Consider the following 18,191-nt stretch of genomic DNA (forward strand, 5'->3'; position numbering starts at 1 on the left):
TTTTCATGTGTGGACATTAAAAAGCTGCTGTAGAAAGTGTTCTATCTTTGCAATGTAATCCCGTTGTCCCTTGACTTTGAACCAGAGGACACCCGTCCTGTATTTCACCTTGAGAAAATTCAATAGGAGTTTACGGACCCTGGGGTGAAAATGGGCGCACAGCACTCCAGTTGAAAGTAGGACGGATTACCACTGGGAGCCTGATCTGGCCTTGATGGTGCCCTGCAGGTAGAAATTCTCATGTACGCCGCTGGCTCTCCCAGCTGCGGCTGTGTGCATTGAAATAGACAGTGACAGTCAGCGGGAGAATCTGCCTGTTGGCCTCCAGTCGTGGCCTAAATGTACTTTGTCACAATAAAGATGATTTATTTAAAGACCACACAGTGCAATGCGGGGGTAGCATTTTAAGCCATCGTGAAAATTAAGCCTTCACTCTCCACCGTTGTGTTTCCAGTGGAGGGAGTTAAGCGGAGCTGTCAATGGTAGTTTTAATGGATGCTAATTCATCCTCCCGAGCTCATCATGAATGCCTAGTTTTCGGCCTGTTGTGTAAGCAATGAATGGCATCATCATTACTGCGAAAAGCGCAGTGCCACTAATCACTTCTGTTTTATGACTCAGAAAGCTGTGTGCCTCATGCTATTATGGAGTGGAAAACATACCATTCAATTTTCATTATTTGACTATGTGTTTTGCAGGCAGCAACAAAAAAAACAGCACTTTTTAGCATTACCCAGTGCTAAATCCTGCCTATTTTGTTAAAACATTTGTTATGACTGAGTGCTGTTCTGCAAATATAAATAAATCTGTTAGTGAAAGATTTTTATAGAATTAAGTGGGGCCTTCTGGTCTGCATCTACAGAATACACCTTGACTTGATGTTTGACAGCTCAATTATGCGAATGAGAAGTGTTGTATAGATGGCAGCCTTCATAAGAGTTTATTCAAGTAATTCTTACATGGCTGGGAGTTCTGTTAGTTTATTAGGTTTTCTAATGCTTTGATTTTAATACTCAATTTTGAAATATCAGCGGTAGTAGCACAATATTCCGAGTACCCAAAATACTCATTATACAGTGTTTTCTAATAATGGTAGTTTTGAATATTAAGCATTAACAAGAGTGAGTTATAAAATATAGTGTCTGGAAAGTATGAGCAGTAGTCAGTGCTAATATCTAGCAGATTAACACAAGTTAAAATGCAAAAATAACTCAGATTTATGGTGTGTAGATGCCCTGATGTCGACACCCAGATATTATATAAACACATTACCAGATTTGTGGTTTCAAAAAGAAGGACATACAGTAATTCCTAAAACACAGATTGTGTTTGACATGATGTGAATCCGGTTGGAACTCAGCACGGCCCTAAAGGAATGGAGCTGGAAACCTTACAAAATTCCACTATGACTGTGGCGTTTTATTGAAATCACAGTTAGTTCTGTTGAACTCTTTTCACTGATATTACAATCATCTGTTGACAGTAGCTTCCATATTAGCTTACAAGAAGAAGAAAAAATCTCCTAAAAAACCAAATACATTTTACATTCAGTGCTTTTTTTTTCATTGAAGACAATCTAAAGCCCAAACATGTTGGTCAAGCCAAATCGATTTTGAACTGAGAATATATGTCTAATGTATGTATATCACCTTCAACAGTTTGATTAATACACCATCACAAGCAAAATAATGTGAATTATCCTCCAGTTTTCCATCTGCATTACAGTATGTATTGCTATAGATACACCACAATGTCTGTTTGTCACACGGACTGAAAATTCTTAAACCAGTCTACAGTAATGCATCATTCATTTAACATATTTAGATTTTTGATTTGAATTGAAGCAATTCTCTTTTTTTGCTTTTTCACATTAACTTCAGTGAAATGTAGAAATGGCCTTAATTCTGTCGCTAATGTCTCAAAGTGTTAATAATACCAAAAGAAGGAAGCCCATGAGGATGTTGGAAGGTGTCAGAAACGACAGCGTGCCTCCAAACCGCCGCCATGTTGGTTTAGTCTGAAGACGGAATGAGAGCCTGAGAGATAGATGATCCCGGGAAATGCATTCACCATGAAAGGAGCAAACGCTGCCTTTTCCTCTGATGCTTTCGCTCTGATTCGCCGCTTTGAAAGCCGCTCATCCCCCTGTTTTCTTTTCATCCTCCATGAAAAGATGCCATTTTCTTCCCTCTGAGATTGCTATGATGTTGAGTCACCCCGAGACTAATCTGGGAAATAATAGAGATTAAGCTTTCCTCCCCAGTTTTCTTCAAGGTGCTTTAATTTCTGCAGCTCATAATCTTTTATCCCTTTCTCAGTAGGGGAAGGTTTGCTGCTGTGTGACCTACACTCCCAGCCTCCATGAAGAAGAAGCTATCTTCCTGAGCAGAAATAGAAAATGAAAACAGATTATCGAGCAGGAACAGTTTTTTTTTGTAGTTTCTCTGCTGTCTGCATCACAATGTAATATATTTGTTGTTTCACATCGCCAGCGCTGTCTGTTCCTCAAAGAGGCCAGCATCAACAAACTAAATACTGTACAAATACATTTTCAGATGTACTGTAAGTATCCAACCGTCTCTGCTTCAAACTGGAAAATCTGTTAAAAACCAAAACAAAGGTTAGGAGTCACTTCAGGGGGGTTCCACACATTCAACACTGCACGAACAGCAAAATAGATCAACTGTGTGGTTGTTTTCCTGTCAGTGCCCCCCCCTCCCCCCATCCACCCGGTTAAAGTATTTGAGTTCATTAGTTAGCTTATGAAGTTGTGATGAGTGACTGTTTATAAAAACGAATCAAGGCCTAGTGCTGGTTAACACATTCCCAGCATGATTGCTTTAAAAAGAATATAACCCCAACTCCAGAGCCCTTCTTCTGCGACTCTCTCTCTCTCTCTCTCTCTCTCTCTCTCTCTCTCTCTCTCTCTCTCTCTCTCTCTCTCTCTCTCTCTCTCTCTCTCTCTCTCTCTCTCTCTCTCTCGATGTAAACGAGACAGGCAAACTTGAAAGGGAAAGTCCCCTCACATGTTGTACAAACTCGCAGATGATGGCAGCATCTGGTTTGTTCGGCGCAAAACTCAGTTAATTAAACGTCTTGCCCCACTGTGTTCAGTGAATACATGCATAGTAGGAGATTAATAGGCTTAATTTCTCATTTGTGTAGGAGAGGGAATCAACGTCCCCAAAAGTCACATTGACAGGCAGATTAGGCACATTGGCCTAGAGCAGTCTCTCATCAGCCCATGGTTGTCTATCTGTGTCTGTCTTTCGTAATCGCTGATTTCTCGCTGCTCTTGTCATTCACTCTTGATTGGGTGTAATGTATTTAAACGCGCATTATAGGCATCAGTGGTAGCATTTAAATGAAATTGGAATTCCTCAAAAACAAAATCGAACTGCTAAACACATGTTACCACTGTGTGTTTTTTCCTGGGAGATGTGTTGAGCGCATTACACATGCAGGATCAAATAAACAGTAATAATCTGCTTTAATCCCTCCCTTTAATACGACATAGTATCCCTGAGTGCCCATCAAATCACAAAAACAGATTAAACATGTGTGAACATATATAAGACAATGATTAATATATGCACTGTATATTCAATAAAGATTAAATTGTAACACAGCTTGACATCATTGGGTTGATCAATAGTTACATTGAGCATTGTCTATGCCACTTTTGGATGTTTTTCAGTAATATTATTCCTTTATTTTATTCCAAAATTACAGCGTACTGAATTTTAGTTTCTTTCACATATCAATAATAAGACAGGACTGGTTTGCCCTCTCTCTATATTTTGCCTGTGATGATATTCGTGGCTGTAGAAAAGATACAACTGCCAATTTTCTATTCAAGCCATGCCTTTGAATCGGATGAAAAATTTACTTTTCTTTGTGTTTGCTATTATTCAGTGTTCCAGACAGACAGTTTAGTCTCTTTCTGGTTTGAGAATGCGATCCAGTGCTGGTCTGAGGTTAATCCCTCACTGTTGTTCTGGATTTGTCTGTTGATAAGCGGAGGGGAGGTAGTCTTTTGTTGGTTTCGTGTATTTGTGGATAGTTTTGTGGTGTGTTACTTCTCCTGCTGCTGCTCTATCAGTCGTTGCCTATAGTAAATGCCGGGGTCACCTGCATGGAACATTTTCAAAACTTAAAAAAAAAAAAAAAGTGTGGCTCCTAACATCATGGCGGTCTTAAGTATTCCCTCTACTTTACTCTTCAAAAGATTCCTTAGTGTGAGCATGTGTTGAATCTGCAAAGGTTGTACCCCCTCCCCCCCACCCCCACCATTTGTCTGCTACATCTGTCCATGTTTCGAATAAGGCTTCTTCTTTCTTTTATATGAAGTAACAACTTTAGGACTGACTTAACTCTCCGCAGCATTTAGAGAAAATGTCCAGGTGTTCATGAACAGTGCACTTGATGATACATTTTGTAATTCATGTAATACAAGTTTCTTGATTTTAATGGTTCTTATTTTTTTCTTATTCTTATAACCTTTACATTATGGGTTTCTAATTTATCTTTCCAAAATTGTTCAGTAATCTGCTCACCCTAATCTGGTATTTTAATACCACTGGCTTCAACAGTTCATTTAGGCTTTGAATGCAGAAGTTTCCTCCTAACAGCCAATGCTCTACCCTCATTAACCACACATTTAACAAACATACCATGTTGAGCTCTGGCTTTCAAATGGAGAACAAGACAGCTGTTTGCAACATGATTGGTTTTTTTTTGGAATCCATAAATGTATGTACAAGGCTGGAGTATATAGTATAGTATGTCTGTTATTTACAGATGACCTTTTAACTTCATAGACCTCAGAACTGTGAGCATACAAACTTCCTGTAATCAACATGCCAAGACACTGTGCATTTTAATGTGAGCGCACTAATGTTTTCTCTGGGTGTAGACAAAGGTCAGTGCCTGGGGTTGCTGTTTAAAGCAAGAGCCGTCTGAAAGCATATACTGTAGGGCCCGTCCAAAATCTAGCGTGTTGAGATGACAGGTCATGTGGAAGGAGATCTCGGAGCAAATTGTGATAGTGAAATTCCTGTGGGCTTCTTCAAAACAAACACTACAGAGCTAAAGTTATGTATGCAAGAAGACCGAAAAATAGCAAACAAAAAGACTACAGCGCACTAAAAAAGATTTTTTTTAAACCATCCAGTTACTCAAACTAGTGCTGTGTTTAAAGGCCAGGGACATTTGTCAAGATAAACCATGGACTTGTAAAGCAGGGAAAAGGCCACGTAACCCCTCTCATCATTTATCCCCTGCTATTACCCAAGTCATTAAAGCTTTACCGAGTGCATCTTTCACTTTGGTAATGGGTCTTGAGGTTTTGATCTACTGTGCCATTTTGCTGAACTCTGTCTTTATCCATGTGTGTGTGTCTGAGGATGTTGGCCCTCAAATGAAAGAGGGTGAAATTGCATACTCAAATGTAATCCTTTCTGGCTGTATAGGTGCCCTCTCCCAGAGCCATGGCCACCCTCTCCTGGGCTCCCTACCCCTGCCTGGTCGACCCCTCCAGCTGCAGACTCATGCCCAGCTGGAGCACTTCCTTCCGTTAAGGGTCAACAGCTCCTCTCCCCTCAGCCTCTTCCCCAACTTCAGCGCAGTAAGATGATGTCATTTCACATCTCATCTGAGATACACTCACACGAGAGGCTACAGTGTGCAATTGTGAACTGATTACAGCCGCAACATTTTAACATGCTTTTCTCCACATCTAAGGAAATGCTATTTTGTGATGGTGTTCCTGTTTTCTATCATCTGTTTACTGTCCAAAGCACTTCTTTAAAATGCAGACATGCCCACAAGATATACATTATACTATACACAAACGCACACACACAAACGCACACACACACACACACACACACACACACACACACACACACACACACACTTACATTTTTTGTCTGGCTCTAAATGAAGCAGCAGACTTTATTTAGTCTACATTTAGCTTTAACCCTTAATGAGACAAGTCAGAGGAATGTGTTACAGTAAATGTCTCTGGCATGTGGTACGCTGGGAAACAATTTCTGTCTGAGACCTAATGCTAAAAATATGACTAAAACAGCTGCACTGTACAAATGTTACAGTAACAGAGGAAGTCAACAAAAAGGGTTATTTAAAAAATGTAAATTCAGGACTGTTTTTCTTTTACACTTGCATTCTGTCCTTAAACTTTAAAGAGTACATGTCTATTTCAAGACAATCCTTTGACTTCAAAAGAATCTCCCTTCACTAATGAAATCTTTGTTTGAACATCAGAGAGGGAGTTACAGGAAGCATTCTGTATTTCTCTCAGCACAACAGGATTTTCTACATTAGTCCTTTTATTGACAGTAAAGGAAATATTTCAGTGAAGTTTTTTGGATCAGCAGTTCTATAGAAAAACTGCGAAAACTCAATAAATTGCTCCACTACTGTTACAGGGTGATTAGACGCGTATCACAATCACAGCGGTGAAGTGTGTGTGTGTGTGTGTGTGTGTGTGTGTGTGTGTGTGTGTGTGTGTGTGTGTGTGTGTGTGTGTGTGTGTGTGTGTGTGTGTGTACATACAGTATGTCTGTCTATCCTTTTAATATTTTGCCAAACGTTCATCCAATCACCTTCACACTTGGTGGGTGTATTGCTGAGGACCCAAGGGAAGTGCAGTGCAAGTGTGGAATTGTTTGGCTCAGCGGTTCTGTAGAAAGCTGCTGTAGAAAACCCTTACAGGCCAGCCAGACTTTGTTGCCACAGTGCGCTGCTACTGTAACAACGCTAATAGACGTGCATCAAAGTTCAAACGGTGGCACTGGCACACGAGCTGGCTCTGCACTAGTAATCATATAATAATGCAAAATATAATCAACATATTAAATGGGATGTATTTTTTTGTTATTGTTTTTGTACTTTAGGTATCAAAAAAATTTGAGTGAAAGTATTTGTTCACTGTGGTAGTTCATATAAGTGCTTCTCTCTGAGTATTATTAGATGGGACAACATGTTTGTGTTTGTGTGTGTTTTTCACCCGGTAGATGGATCCAGTGCAGAAAGCAGTGATCAACCACACCTTTGGCGTGGCTCCGCCCAGGAAGAAACCCATCATCTCCTGTAACATCTGTCATCTGCGCTTCAATTCCACTGTAAGTCAGAAGATGAAAAAAATGCAGGGCTTTCTTTGTGCTTTGTATTTGGTTAAATTGGATTTATATTATGAAGAAAAGATACACTCAAAAGAAGATTGTAGGATGGTGGAAAAATATCTGTTGACCTGGGTTGGATTAACATTTTCTTCCCGTTGAGATCTTCTGATTCTCTTCATGTTTTTCATAACAACATTTATTCTATAAAACACAAAGCAATTACTCATTCTTTCTTAATATGTCTTAATAAGCTCTGTATTTGCAAAACATTTCACATTTGGCATAAAAACAACCTTGGAGCAGGCTATTCTTCTTATCAGTCCAATCGGTTTATTCCTACAGCTTCCAGTGTTTGAATCTACCACTGGCTTCAGTTAGGTCTGGTCCTTATCACACCTCCACTATTCGTATCCATTTGCTTCCCGCTCCCCCTTGACTTTATTTATACATATTTGCATTTATATTGTTAGGAGGAACTTGGACGGACTGTCAATGTCTCTTCTCTGTGTGAATTGTGAATCTTGAAGGAAGCTGCTGGACATTTGGCGCAAGCTATAACTACACTACCCATACTTCCTCATCTGTCTCTTTCATGATCTATCTGTCTATTTCTCTCTCTCTCTCTCTCTCTCTCTCTCACTCTCTCTGCACTATTCTTTTGGACATACACTGATATTGTGAGGAGTCTGTTTTCTAGCTAACAGGCTTTCTCCTCCTCCCCTCTGTGTCACCTGCAGCTGAGCTGAGAGAGTGCTGGTTGACCCAGGAGTTGGATGCCAGGTTACAGGCAGGTACCAGGTCCTTAACAAGGGGCTTGACGTGAGCGTCGGGAATTTGAATAAAGGAATAGTTTCTAATATTGCAAGTCTTTTCATATTTTATAATCACCTCTGTACAATAGGTTCCATTTTTACAGTCCTTCCTAATTCTTTCTTTCGTACTCCAGCTTGCTATGCCAAGTTAAATTAATGGTTATCATGAATCTACAGCCATATTGTTTGATACAAAAAGGGATTTTCAAAGTACTCTGTTATTCAGAATTTTTTAATTAAAGCATCCTCCATGTTTTCATTGATATGATCAGATGAAGATATTTTATCACTTAGTTTGACCAATAGAGAAATTTCAAAAAATTGATATTGTAAAGAGGGGAATGCTATCCACATACAGTGTAAGTATATCCACATTGTTCAATGCTATGAATTCAGTAGTTTGGTATTTACTTGCTCATAGGAACAAAATCATTACAGCCATTCTTTTCTTCTACAGTAGCGCGTGTTGTTATTGCCCTGACTATAAAAAATAAAAAACTGGAGCTGTTTGTTAGGCAGGAAGACAAAGATGAATGACTGTGAAAATGAAATCTATATATTATGTGACATGGGTGTGCATAGAAGAGGAAAATACTTCTCATATTATTCCTTTAAAGGGCCTCGAAACTCACTGTAAAAAAAGCATGAGCGATTCAAGCCTGAAGGATCACACATGATACTTGTTTGTTGTTGCCCTTATTGTGCAGGATAGTTGTTGTTGCTCAGTGACAGTTTATGAAGAGTTTGGGGCATCAGTGGTGTGAGAGTGTGTAAAGCTGCTTGAATCAGGGTGAGCAGAGGCCAAGCAGTCATGACCGTCTCCTCCTTCATGCGTCTTTAACAGAGGCTCTTTGTTGTGCAGTCCTGGGACACTTATTCTACCTGTTATTCTCTCTTAGGGTGTATTCACACTGGGAAAGTCCGCTAGTGCACTTGCTTTGGTCCAGACCAAATAGAGTTTTGATTTTTTTTGTTTGGTGTGGTCCACTTTCATATTGCCCCTTTTGCAAGTGAACCAGCATTACGAAGCAAAACCACACGTGATCTGAGGTCATTCATTCATTGGACAGACATTCTGGGGTGGAGAGAAACAGGAAGCACGAAGTTTAAACTGCGAAATATATATCATTGATATAATATGGGGCTAAAAATAATAAAAGGGCCTACATCTAACCTATAAATAAAGAGGAAAAACATCAAATTATTGTTGTTTCATATGGTCATAATGTGTAGCCTTATGTCAATGCCACGTTATGTGGCTTGTAGCCTACGATGTGAAACATCATTTTTACTGTATTTTTGGTGCTGGATGCGCGTCACGCGAGAAGAATAGGCTCAAGCTGACACTCAGTTGATTAAGCTGTGTATCAGCTGGGTCGGCGCAGTTCAGCTCCAAACTGACACGGGGATAGTATTGACGGTCCCGTACATGGGAAGCAAAATAAAAACACACACTTCTTGCGCAGCGTGAACCTGTTGGCACTGTGCGAGAGACGCTCCCCTCTCCTTCATCTGATCGCTGAACACATTCAGCATTTATATTGTTCTGGGCTCCCGGTCAAACCACAACTAATCTTCCTAATAATGGTGACAACAACACTTTCCCATAATGTGAAGCTGACGGCTATTTATTAAAAAAGAAAAGAAAGAAAAGGCACAGTGCCTCCTGCATTTGGGTCGGATCGAGTCCGAACAAATTCACACCACAAACGAACTGCAGCAGAGTGCGTTTGGAAACGCATCGAGACTACCTCTTCAGCTGGGTCTCGGAGCGTTTGTTTGGTCCGCACCCGAGTGCGATTGCTGTATTCACACCTGCCTGAAAGATGCGCACCGAAGGCAGAAGTGCATCTGAGTTCGTTTCAACCGAACTAAACACGGCATGTGTGAATACACCCTTAAAGTTACTATGGTGAAACATAGTGAACTCATGCTATACACTCTGTAGTATGCAGATTGGAGCAAGTCCATCCCTGTGACTCGGTTGGAGAAATCACGCTGAATGCTAAAGTGTGCGCTGACATTCAACGTAGCCAAAGGGGTCGTACACCCTTTGCTCTGCCCTGTATTCCCTATACCACACACTTTGACCCATGGTAACCTTACTGTTTGAGTATTTCTAATCGTTTTTGGACAAATGACATATTATTATTAGACAATACTTCTTAATAAGATCAGATAATATATATTGTTTGTCTTTTCATAGGATTTGTTGACAATAAGAACTATCCAAAAATATCACAATACTTACCCTTTATGACTTCTGCTAGACTTGGCAGACATGAAGTCATTGATGGTTTACTGAGGCTGTTTGAGCTTCTCAGTAGGTTATAAGCCTTTATTTCGCAGAGGAAACTTCTGACATGACACAGTAGGAAAAGCTGACTTCTAAATGATACAATTAATAAGGCTGTGTTCCATCAAACTGGGACACTTGAATGGCGCCAGCCAGTGTCAATGTTGTCAGTAACACATGTGCTTTTCATACTAAGAAGATTCAAAATGTCTGCGGTTAATGAGTTTTATTTTACTTTATTTATCTGCATGAGTTAACATTTCAATTCAGTATCAAACAACAACTATTACACATGTATATTAGCATACGTTTCACTTTGACTTTATCTAACAACATTTTACTGAATATTAAACACAATAGCGTTTGTTGTGTAGATAAACCGCATTTTGGTGTTGAAAATAAATGCAAAACAAAGTAATCAGCAAAGTGGTGCATATGATTTGTATAAACGTGATGTATGTGTTGTATGGATTACCAGATCAAGGTGTTTTTGCTTCAGCTGTTTTGTGTTTCACTGTTGATTCTGCTCGCTGGAAGCTGATATCTTCATCTGTGTGGGGCACGTCGTCTTGCCTTATCTACAGCCATCCAGAGCCACTTTGGGATCCCAAATCTGGATGCATCTGTTGTGTCGCATGGCCGCAAATGTGTTTTTTCTCCTTCGCAGAGGAAAGGCACAGAGAACCTTTTAGTGCAGCAGAATAACAGACACTGGGCAATTTGGTGTCAGAACGAATCAGGGCAAAGATGAGCAATGGGAGGATGCTCATGAGATGCCGCGAGTCCATGCAATGCTAATTTTCTTTTGCACAACCATGATGACGATCATGATTAAAATGGTGATGTGGCTCTTCCTCCGAGTCAAATGCTCAATCACGGAATAACTCCATGGAAGCATGTGAACTCAAAGAGATAGGACAGATGGAGAGATTACATTGCACCGATTTCACGCTGTCCTTCACTAATTTAATCATGTCAGTGATTCGGTTCATGTACTGTACACTGACTTTGTTCTCTTGTTTGTTTTGCTCGTTTGCCTGTATTTGTGTGTGTGTGTGTGTGTGTGTGTGTGTGTGTGTGTGTGTGTGTGTGTGTGTGTGTGTGTGTGTGTGTGTGTGTGTGTGTGTGTGTGTGTGTGTGTCTGTGTCATGATCAGACCCAGGCAGAGGCCCACTACAAGGGTCACAAACACGCTCGCAAGCTGAAAGCCCTGGAGACGCACAGGAACCGGCAGAAGAACGGACACAGTCCATCCGCCGCGGCGAGAAAAGACAGAGAGCGAGAGAGGGGGATGATGGGAGGAGGAGCAGCAGCAATGTCCTCCACAGACTCACATTTGAAAGACATAACGGGTATAAATCTTTCTTTTTTAAAAGGCACCCCTCTCTTTCCAAACTCTTGAGTAATTAGTGGTAATAATTGGTGGAGACTGCCACTCAGAATGGCTAATGACCTGCTATTACCTGTCCTGCTAACATTAGCTCAGTCAAGATAGCTAATTACGCCCATCAGGAAGAGACATGCTACAAGATGAGAAGCCTCAAAGCACTTAAAGAACATATCTGAAGAGGGATGTAGTGGCATTACTTTCTTTGATCTTGATTTTAGTTGTAAACCAGTTAGTGGCTTAACATACCTCCCACTCGCAGTTTCTTGCTCAACTAAAGTAACATTGCTAAAGGGCATGTCAGGATGAGGAGCACCCACTTATTTTTTATTCTCAAAAGCAGATTAATCAGTGGTCGATTAAAAGAGTGGAGAGGTTGAGGTAGGGAAAACCACCCCATACATACTGTTTCATATAGCCTTCACATGTTTGTAGCCATCAGCAGTATTGCCAGTCAATACACAAAAGTGTAAGCAAATATCTTTCTTATTGCGGTGTTTTTTAAGATTCACATTGTAGATATGTATGTAGGTGTAGGTATAGATATATTTATTATATTTTTAATTTTCTCTTGGATTCATACAAATCAAAACAAATTCAATAAATTGTTTAGTCTATGAAATATAACAACAAACTGAAAAATGTACAATTACCAGTTGTGATGTCTCCATTTGTCTTCTTTTGTCCGACCAGCAGTCAAACAGCAGTAAATATATATTTGTCATTTTTGTCAAGTTAAGATAAGTTGTTTTATACAGCCCAATATCGAAAATAACAATTTGCCTCAAGAGGCTTAACAACGTGCAGAGTATTCGAAACTCTCTGTCCGTATACCCTTTGCTTAATTAAAACACCCAACTGATAAGTCCAATGGAAAACCGCTGCCAATTAAGTCTGCTTTTCTTTTCTTCAATCAATTGACTAACAGTTTCCCCTCTAAAGATAAGCCAGGTTTGAAAAATAGTTTTGCAAGATGTTTTGTACTTTAGTGCCTATGCAGGAGATTATACAAGACAGAAGAGGGTGTGCGTTCTAAAGCAATGTGAAAATTCGGTCTTTAAAGTTATGCTGAGAATGAACGTCTGAAGACTAGGTCCATTAGGTTCTGAGGTATAAACTTAATTTGCAATTTATATCGCACTCTATCCAACCCTTTTCTTTAAAGTTCAATGACATTATTATATCCACGAAAATGAAGATGTGCTCTTACTGTCCGTCATCACATGATCTTGCTTGTCACTTTATATTGTAATTGTGTCTGAAAAGAACGGGTATTGGCACACCATGTACAACTTTGTTATATGTGTAAACTGCATTTTAGTTCCATAAAATCTCCAAATTCCCACAAGAAAATACACAAGTGTCCCTATTGGTAGCTTCAGCCCAGGACCCTTTCCTTATTCTTAATGTGATTGCTTTTAAGAACTTCAGCAACATTGCCTACAAGATCGAATGCTGTAAAAGGAACAACTCTGCTGTCTTCTACTCCCTTTCAGTCATTTGTCACCGTCTCTCTTTTCTATACTCTGTCTTGCTTTCCTTTTCAATATTGATCTCCCCCCTCCCATTTTCTCCCAGCCCCTATCAATTTGCCTCTAACCACACAATGATAAGCTTGTTACATTCAGCGGTTGCCATGGTTGTTGATTGATGGTGACAGAGCAGCGAAAGAGAACAAATGACAGAGACAGAGGGAAAGATGGATTGAAATTGCGAGAGAAAGAGAGAACATTTTTAAAAATGAAAGAGCAATGACAGAGCAGAAAAGAGTCGGATGAAAAAGATAAGTAAAAGTGTAATAAGATAATATGAAAGACAGTACATTAATGTCTTGTTTTGTGTAGAATTCACGTTGGCAATTGTATGCTGCAGTTCGGTGCCCAAGTCAATAACAGCTGTTAGAGCAGAAATAAATAAAATTCAATGTTAATCATTAACCTAGAAAATATTAAAATGCTTTGAGCTTAAAAACTATTCATGCGTTCCAATTCCCTGCTATTTAGTATGGTCGAACAAGATTTAGGATGTCCCAATACATGTGGTCAAATACAACATGCAGAAAAATACCAGTATGCCCTACTTACATCCAGTGGTAACTTTTAGTGTGGAAATCAGAATGCTTTTTTGTCGATTCTGACCAGCAACAATCCACAGCGGAAAGTTACATCGACTGAGCCTCCCTGTGAAAATCACCTGTGATGAAATGGATATATAAACAATTTCAAGGCGCGATGTTATGATGAAATAAATTAGTAAACGTAGGAACCAGTTGTGTGCCTTCTGCATGCAAAATTTACTTTTTATAGTCACCTGTAGTATGAAGAATAGTTCAAAGATAGATGATTCGGACGTATGTTATATATAGAAATTATAATAAATGCATTTATTGGTATGTTTTATTCAAAATTATGAAATGTTATGAATGGGCTAATAGTGCAACTTCCTTGTTCATCCATATGTGCACAGGCCCAAGTACATCCTCCCAATCTGCACAGCAGCAGCAACCAGAAAATGGCCAGGGGCGCTCGCTGCTGGTCCCCACTTCTTCACTGCCTCCATCCACAGACTCCTCGCTGCGCTCTCCTCAGCTGTCCCCACAAACCTCCCCTGGCCCTCAGCTTCCTGACGTACCTTCAGACAGTCCACTTGTGGAAGGGTGCTGTTCTGCCACCGATTCTGCACCACCCTACGACACTCATGGGTGCTGTGCGAAAGGTGACGAGGAGGAGGAGATGATGAAGGTGGAAGAGACTAAGGAGGCTAAGAGCAACAGAAAAGAACTTTTCCACTGTCCTACGTGCAAAGTGACGGTCAATTCCAGCTCCCAGTTGGATGCACACTGTGCTGGTATGTCCTACTACATATATGTCTCATATTCAACATGTGTAAGCAATTTGCCATTTGATCCTTGTTTGGCAAATTACATGATAATGTTACAAAAAAAAAATTATTTATAAATGATCATTGTGTTGTTTCCCTATGATTCTGAAAACAGGCTCAAAGCACAAACAGATGATTGATGGTCACAGCAGTAGCCAGTCCCAACGCAGGGTCAAGATGACATCATTGCCCAGGCCCACCTGCCGAATTAAGCAGCGAATAGGCAGCCAGACCAGAGCGGTTGTGAGTGTGTCGAGTCAGTCCTTTCACTGTGAAATGTGCCAGGTGTCCGTCAACTCAGACACGCAGCTCAAGCAGGTATTTACTTATATAACAGATGTGACTACCTACCTTATAAACAATTGACAACTATATCAAAACTAAAACCTTTGTGATCCACAAGAAATTAATCACTGCTCTGTTTCTCACTGTTCCCCTTTAGCACATGAACAGCAGGAGGCACAAAGAGCGTTTGGCTGGGAAGCATGTCCAGGTGAAATTCACCCCCTATAACAAGCTACACACAAATGCAGTGTTAGCGGTAAGAACACACACTTTTTTTGTTTTTGTCTTCATCTCACATAAACATTAAAGAACATACACAATACACATACTCAGATGCAAATCGTAAGCTCTGCCTGGTTGTTGATACAAAATATAACTAGCATGAGCTGCTAGCGTGGCTTAAAGGTGGAGTCTGCGATTCTGGAGAAAGCTTTTTGTCAAAATCACCTTTTGTCAAAATCAGCGAATATTTCCCCATGATACCTGTACGTACTGTGTGTGTGCTGAAAATAATCTGCTGTTAATACACAGCCAAGACTCTGTTAACTGGTATGTAAACAAGGGTATAAACAAAGGGGCCCATTGTAGCTATAACATGCCTGTTTACAGAACCTAGAATTTGTATTCACATATTTTTCAGCACTCACACAGTACAGGTATCGGATCCTGAGGAGATATTAACTGATTCTGACAAATTGTTATTTTGACAACACACATTCTCCAGAATCGTTGACTATAAGACTCTAGCCTTGTTCTGACTGAACATGTCTCTGTCTTTGGTTCCAGACTAAACTGGCTCTGCAGAAGCAGCTATCCAAGGCCCTGCCGGCAGGGTTCCTGACCAGCCATCTCAATCCAGCTGCCTTGTGCGCCATGGCGTCCGGCCCCTTGGCACTGCGGCTACAGCCAGGTCCTGCAGCCTTCCTCCAGTGCCCCCTGATCAGCCCCACACTCTTCAGACCTGCCCCAGGTCCTCTGAGGGCCACACACACACCTATTATCTTTTCCCCTTATTAGCAATGAGCCAAGCTAGGCTGGATGACCTACAATACAGTGGACCTAACCCAGCCAAAGCTGGACTAGCATAGGTATCTTGGCCCAGTGAGGACAAAGCACCCTGAGGGGCACCAGGACAGTATGCAGCAACCGCGAGTACGGCATATCAGCACGTCAAATTTGTAAAGCTCAAGTCGTAAGAACATCATCCACAATGCCTTGGCATGGCTTAAGGTTTCAGCACAGTCCCGGCCCTCTTAAAAATGGGAGGACCATCAGCTGTTTACCTTCAACTTACTGTTGGGTGCATGTTCCCTAGGTCCCCCCTCTGGAAGCCATAATGACAAGCATCTTGTAGAGTTATTTATAAGACATTTATAGACTTATACACTAGGGTGTGTAAATGTTGCAAAGTGTTTGTTGCCAAAATGATTTCAGTTTGATAGCTTTCTTGTTGTACTCGGGAAGAAAAAGTACAATTAAATACTTCATTTTTGCTTTAATTTTCATAAACAAATCTAAATCTAGAAAATCCAGATTGTGTTAATGTCCTATTAAACTGTCTCTATTTCCATAAAACGGCCTCCACTTATTAAAAGACAAATGACATCCATGATTTTGAAATGCAAAGGATATGGCTAGTCAACAACATTGTCTGATGTGGATGATTTGAATTAATTTAAGATAAATATATGTTTTTTTTCTTGTCTGTGTCTGTGTCTTTCTCTCTGTGTAATGAGGTGACAATCAACCACCCCCCTGATGTGATGCCAGGCATATGTGTTGTAAGGCGACAGACCAGATCTAATGCACACAAGGAGATAGTTTAATTTAAATGTAAAATTTGAACCTTGTATTTCTTTAACATGAGCCATTATAACCAGCTCTTTAGGTGATAACTGTTAGAATAAATAAGATTTTGCAACAGCTTGATGCTGTTTGTGCAATATGAAGAGACGGACTCATGTGTGCTGTTCCCCCAAATATAAATGATTTAACCAAACGTTTTTTTAAATGGTCTTTGATGTTATTAAAGATGTTCTTTTTTTATAGAGTTGTATTAAAAATATTTCACTCTAGAAATCAATTTCCCATCTGATTGTCCTGAATCATCCTAAGCAATATGTGTTTTTGAAGTCTCACCTGGTAAAATTAATGGCTATTGTAATCAATTGCAATAATGTAAATTATTATGTGCTAAAAATGTCCATTCTGTATTCTATGAAATTATAAATAGAACTGATTTTTACAATGTTGTAGTAGTTTATTTTTTCTTTCTGGAAAACTAGTCTTTTTAACCATTAATCATAGATTCATAGGGAATATAGTCAAACACACTCACTGCTGATGTGGCCCCAAAAGTATTTACCATAGATAGTATTTAACATTTATTTACTCCAAACCTTATAATACTCTAGTGCCCTCTTGTGGTATTTTGCAAACAAAGGCAAGATGGGATCACTTGTGTAGGTTAGAGAGGTGGGAAGAGGACAGTGATATTTCCTGCCATCTAGGCTATGTTAATTTATCAAACATTAAATTAAGTAATATGATTAGAAAACATGGTTGTCATAATAATGATATTATGAAAAATTGAAATTCCATCTAAATATGGATGCACTATTGTAGTTAACTTAAAAACGTAAGACTTAATCAGGTCTATTTGTTGTGATAGAAACTCTGGAACAGATAGTTTTACAAAGGCACTGTGCCATAAGGTTATGGAAAAGTTAGCCGTTTCAAGAAAGGCCCAGTCACATTAGCATATTTTTAGATTAACAGTAGGCCTATATATATTTTAAAAAAATATATTAATATCGTTGTTCATAAATGCTAAAATCTTTTGGCTTTTTCAGCTTTTAACATTGGCGGACATTATTACTATATGTAAAATAAGCCCCGCACGTCAAGCTGTTCTCATTTATGAATGATTTTATCTGGAAAATCCTGTTAGCAGCAGCACGACCTCTAAGACACGCGAGCAGCTGTTGCTGAAGGTTCTCAGCTGAGCTCGGATGTCCTGGTATAATTTGATTGAGAAATGAATGCAAGTAGAAGTCTATGGGATGACTAAAATTATCATCATGCTTAATTAAAGGCAGAGGAATTTCAGGTGAGGTATAAATAAAGCTGGTTTAAGCTGTGGTACAATACTATTTTAATTTAAAAAATCTAATAGCTATAGCCAAAGTACGTTTTTATATAACTTTATTTTATTTTAGTTTTATGAAGTTTAGTCTTGTAATTAACAAATGTATATGTTAGGTCATGCTTTGATAACGTTATATGTAATATATTCAAATATATTACATATAACTAAATATCATAGACTGTAGGCCTATATAAAATATCAATCTGTTATGGTTATGGCCTACTTATTCATGACCTAA

General features: G+C 39.5%; 1 protein-coding gene across 1 annotated transcript in view; it reads left to right on the plus strand.

Moving 5' to 3' along the window:
• The window catches only part of LOC307267422 (zinc finger protein 385C-like), a gene marked incomplete at both ends in the record, with an annotated part of 34,281 nt that extends 18,459 nt beyond the window's left edge, over positions 1-15,822 (plus strand). Inside the window, 7 exons of the mRNA XM_080049742.1 lie at positions 5,472-5,626; positions 7,038-7,145; positions 11,410-11,605; positions 14,107-14,487; positions 14,636-14,838; positions 14,963-15,061; positions 15,592-15,822. Of these exons, the coding sequence (XP_079905868.1) occupies positions 5,472-5,626; positions 7,038-7,145; positions 11,410-11,605; positions 14,107-14,487; positions 14,636-14,838; positions 14,963-15,061; positions 15,592-15,822 (1,373 nt within the window). The remainder of the gene's footprint in view (positions 1-5,471; positions 5,627-7,037; positions 7,146-11,409; positions 11,606-14,106; positions 14,488-14,635; positions 14,839-14,962; positions 15,062-15,591) is intronic.
• Between the last annotated feature and the right edge of the window lie 2,369 nt (positions 15,823-18,191).

The sequence above is a fragment of the Ammodytes marinus genome (assembly GCF_949987685.1).
Source record: "Ammodytes marinus genome assembly, chromosome: 20".
Classification (NCBI taxonomy): Eukaryota; Metazoa; Chordata; class Actinopteri; order Uranoscopiformes; family Ammodytidae; genus Ammodytes; species Ammodytes marinus.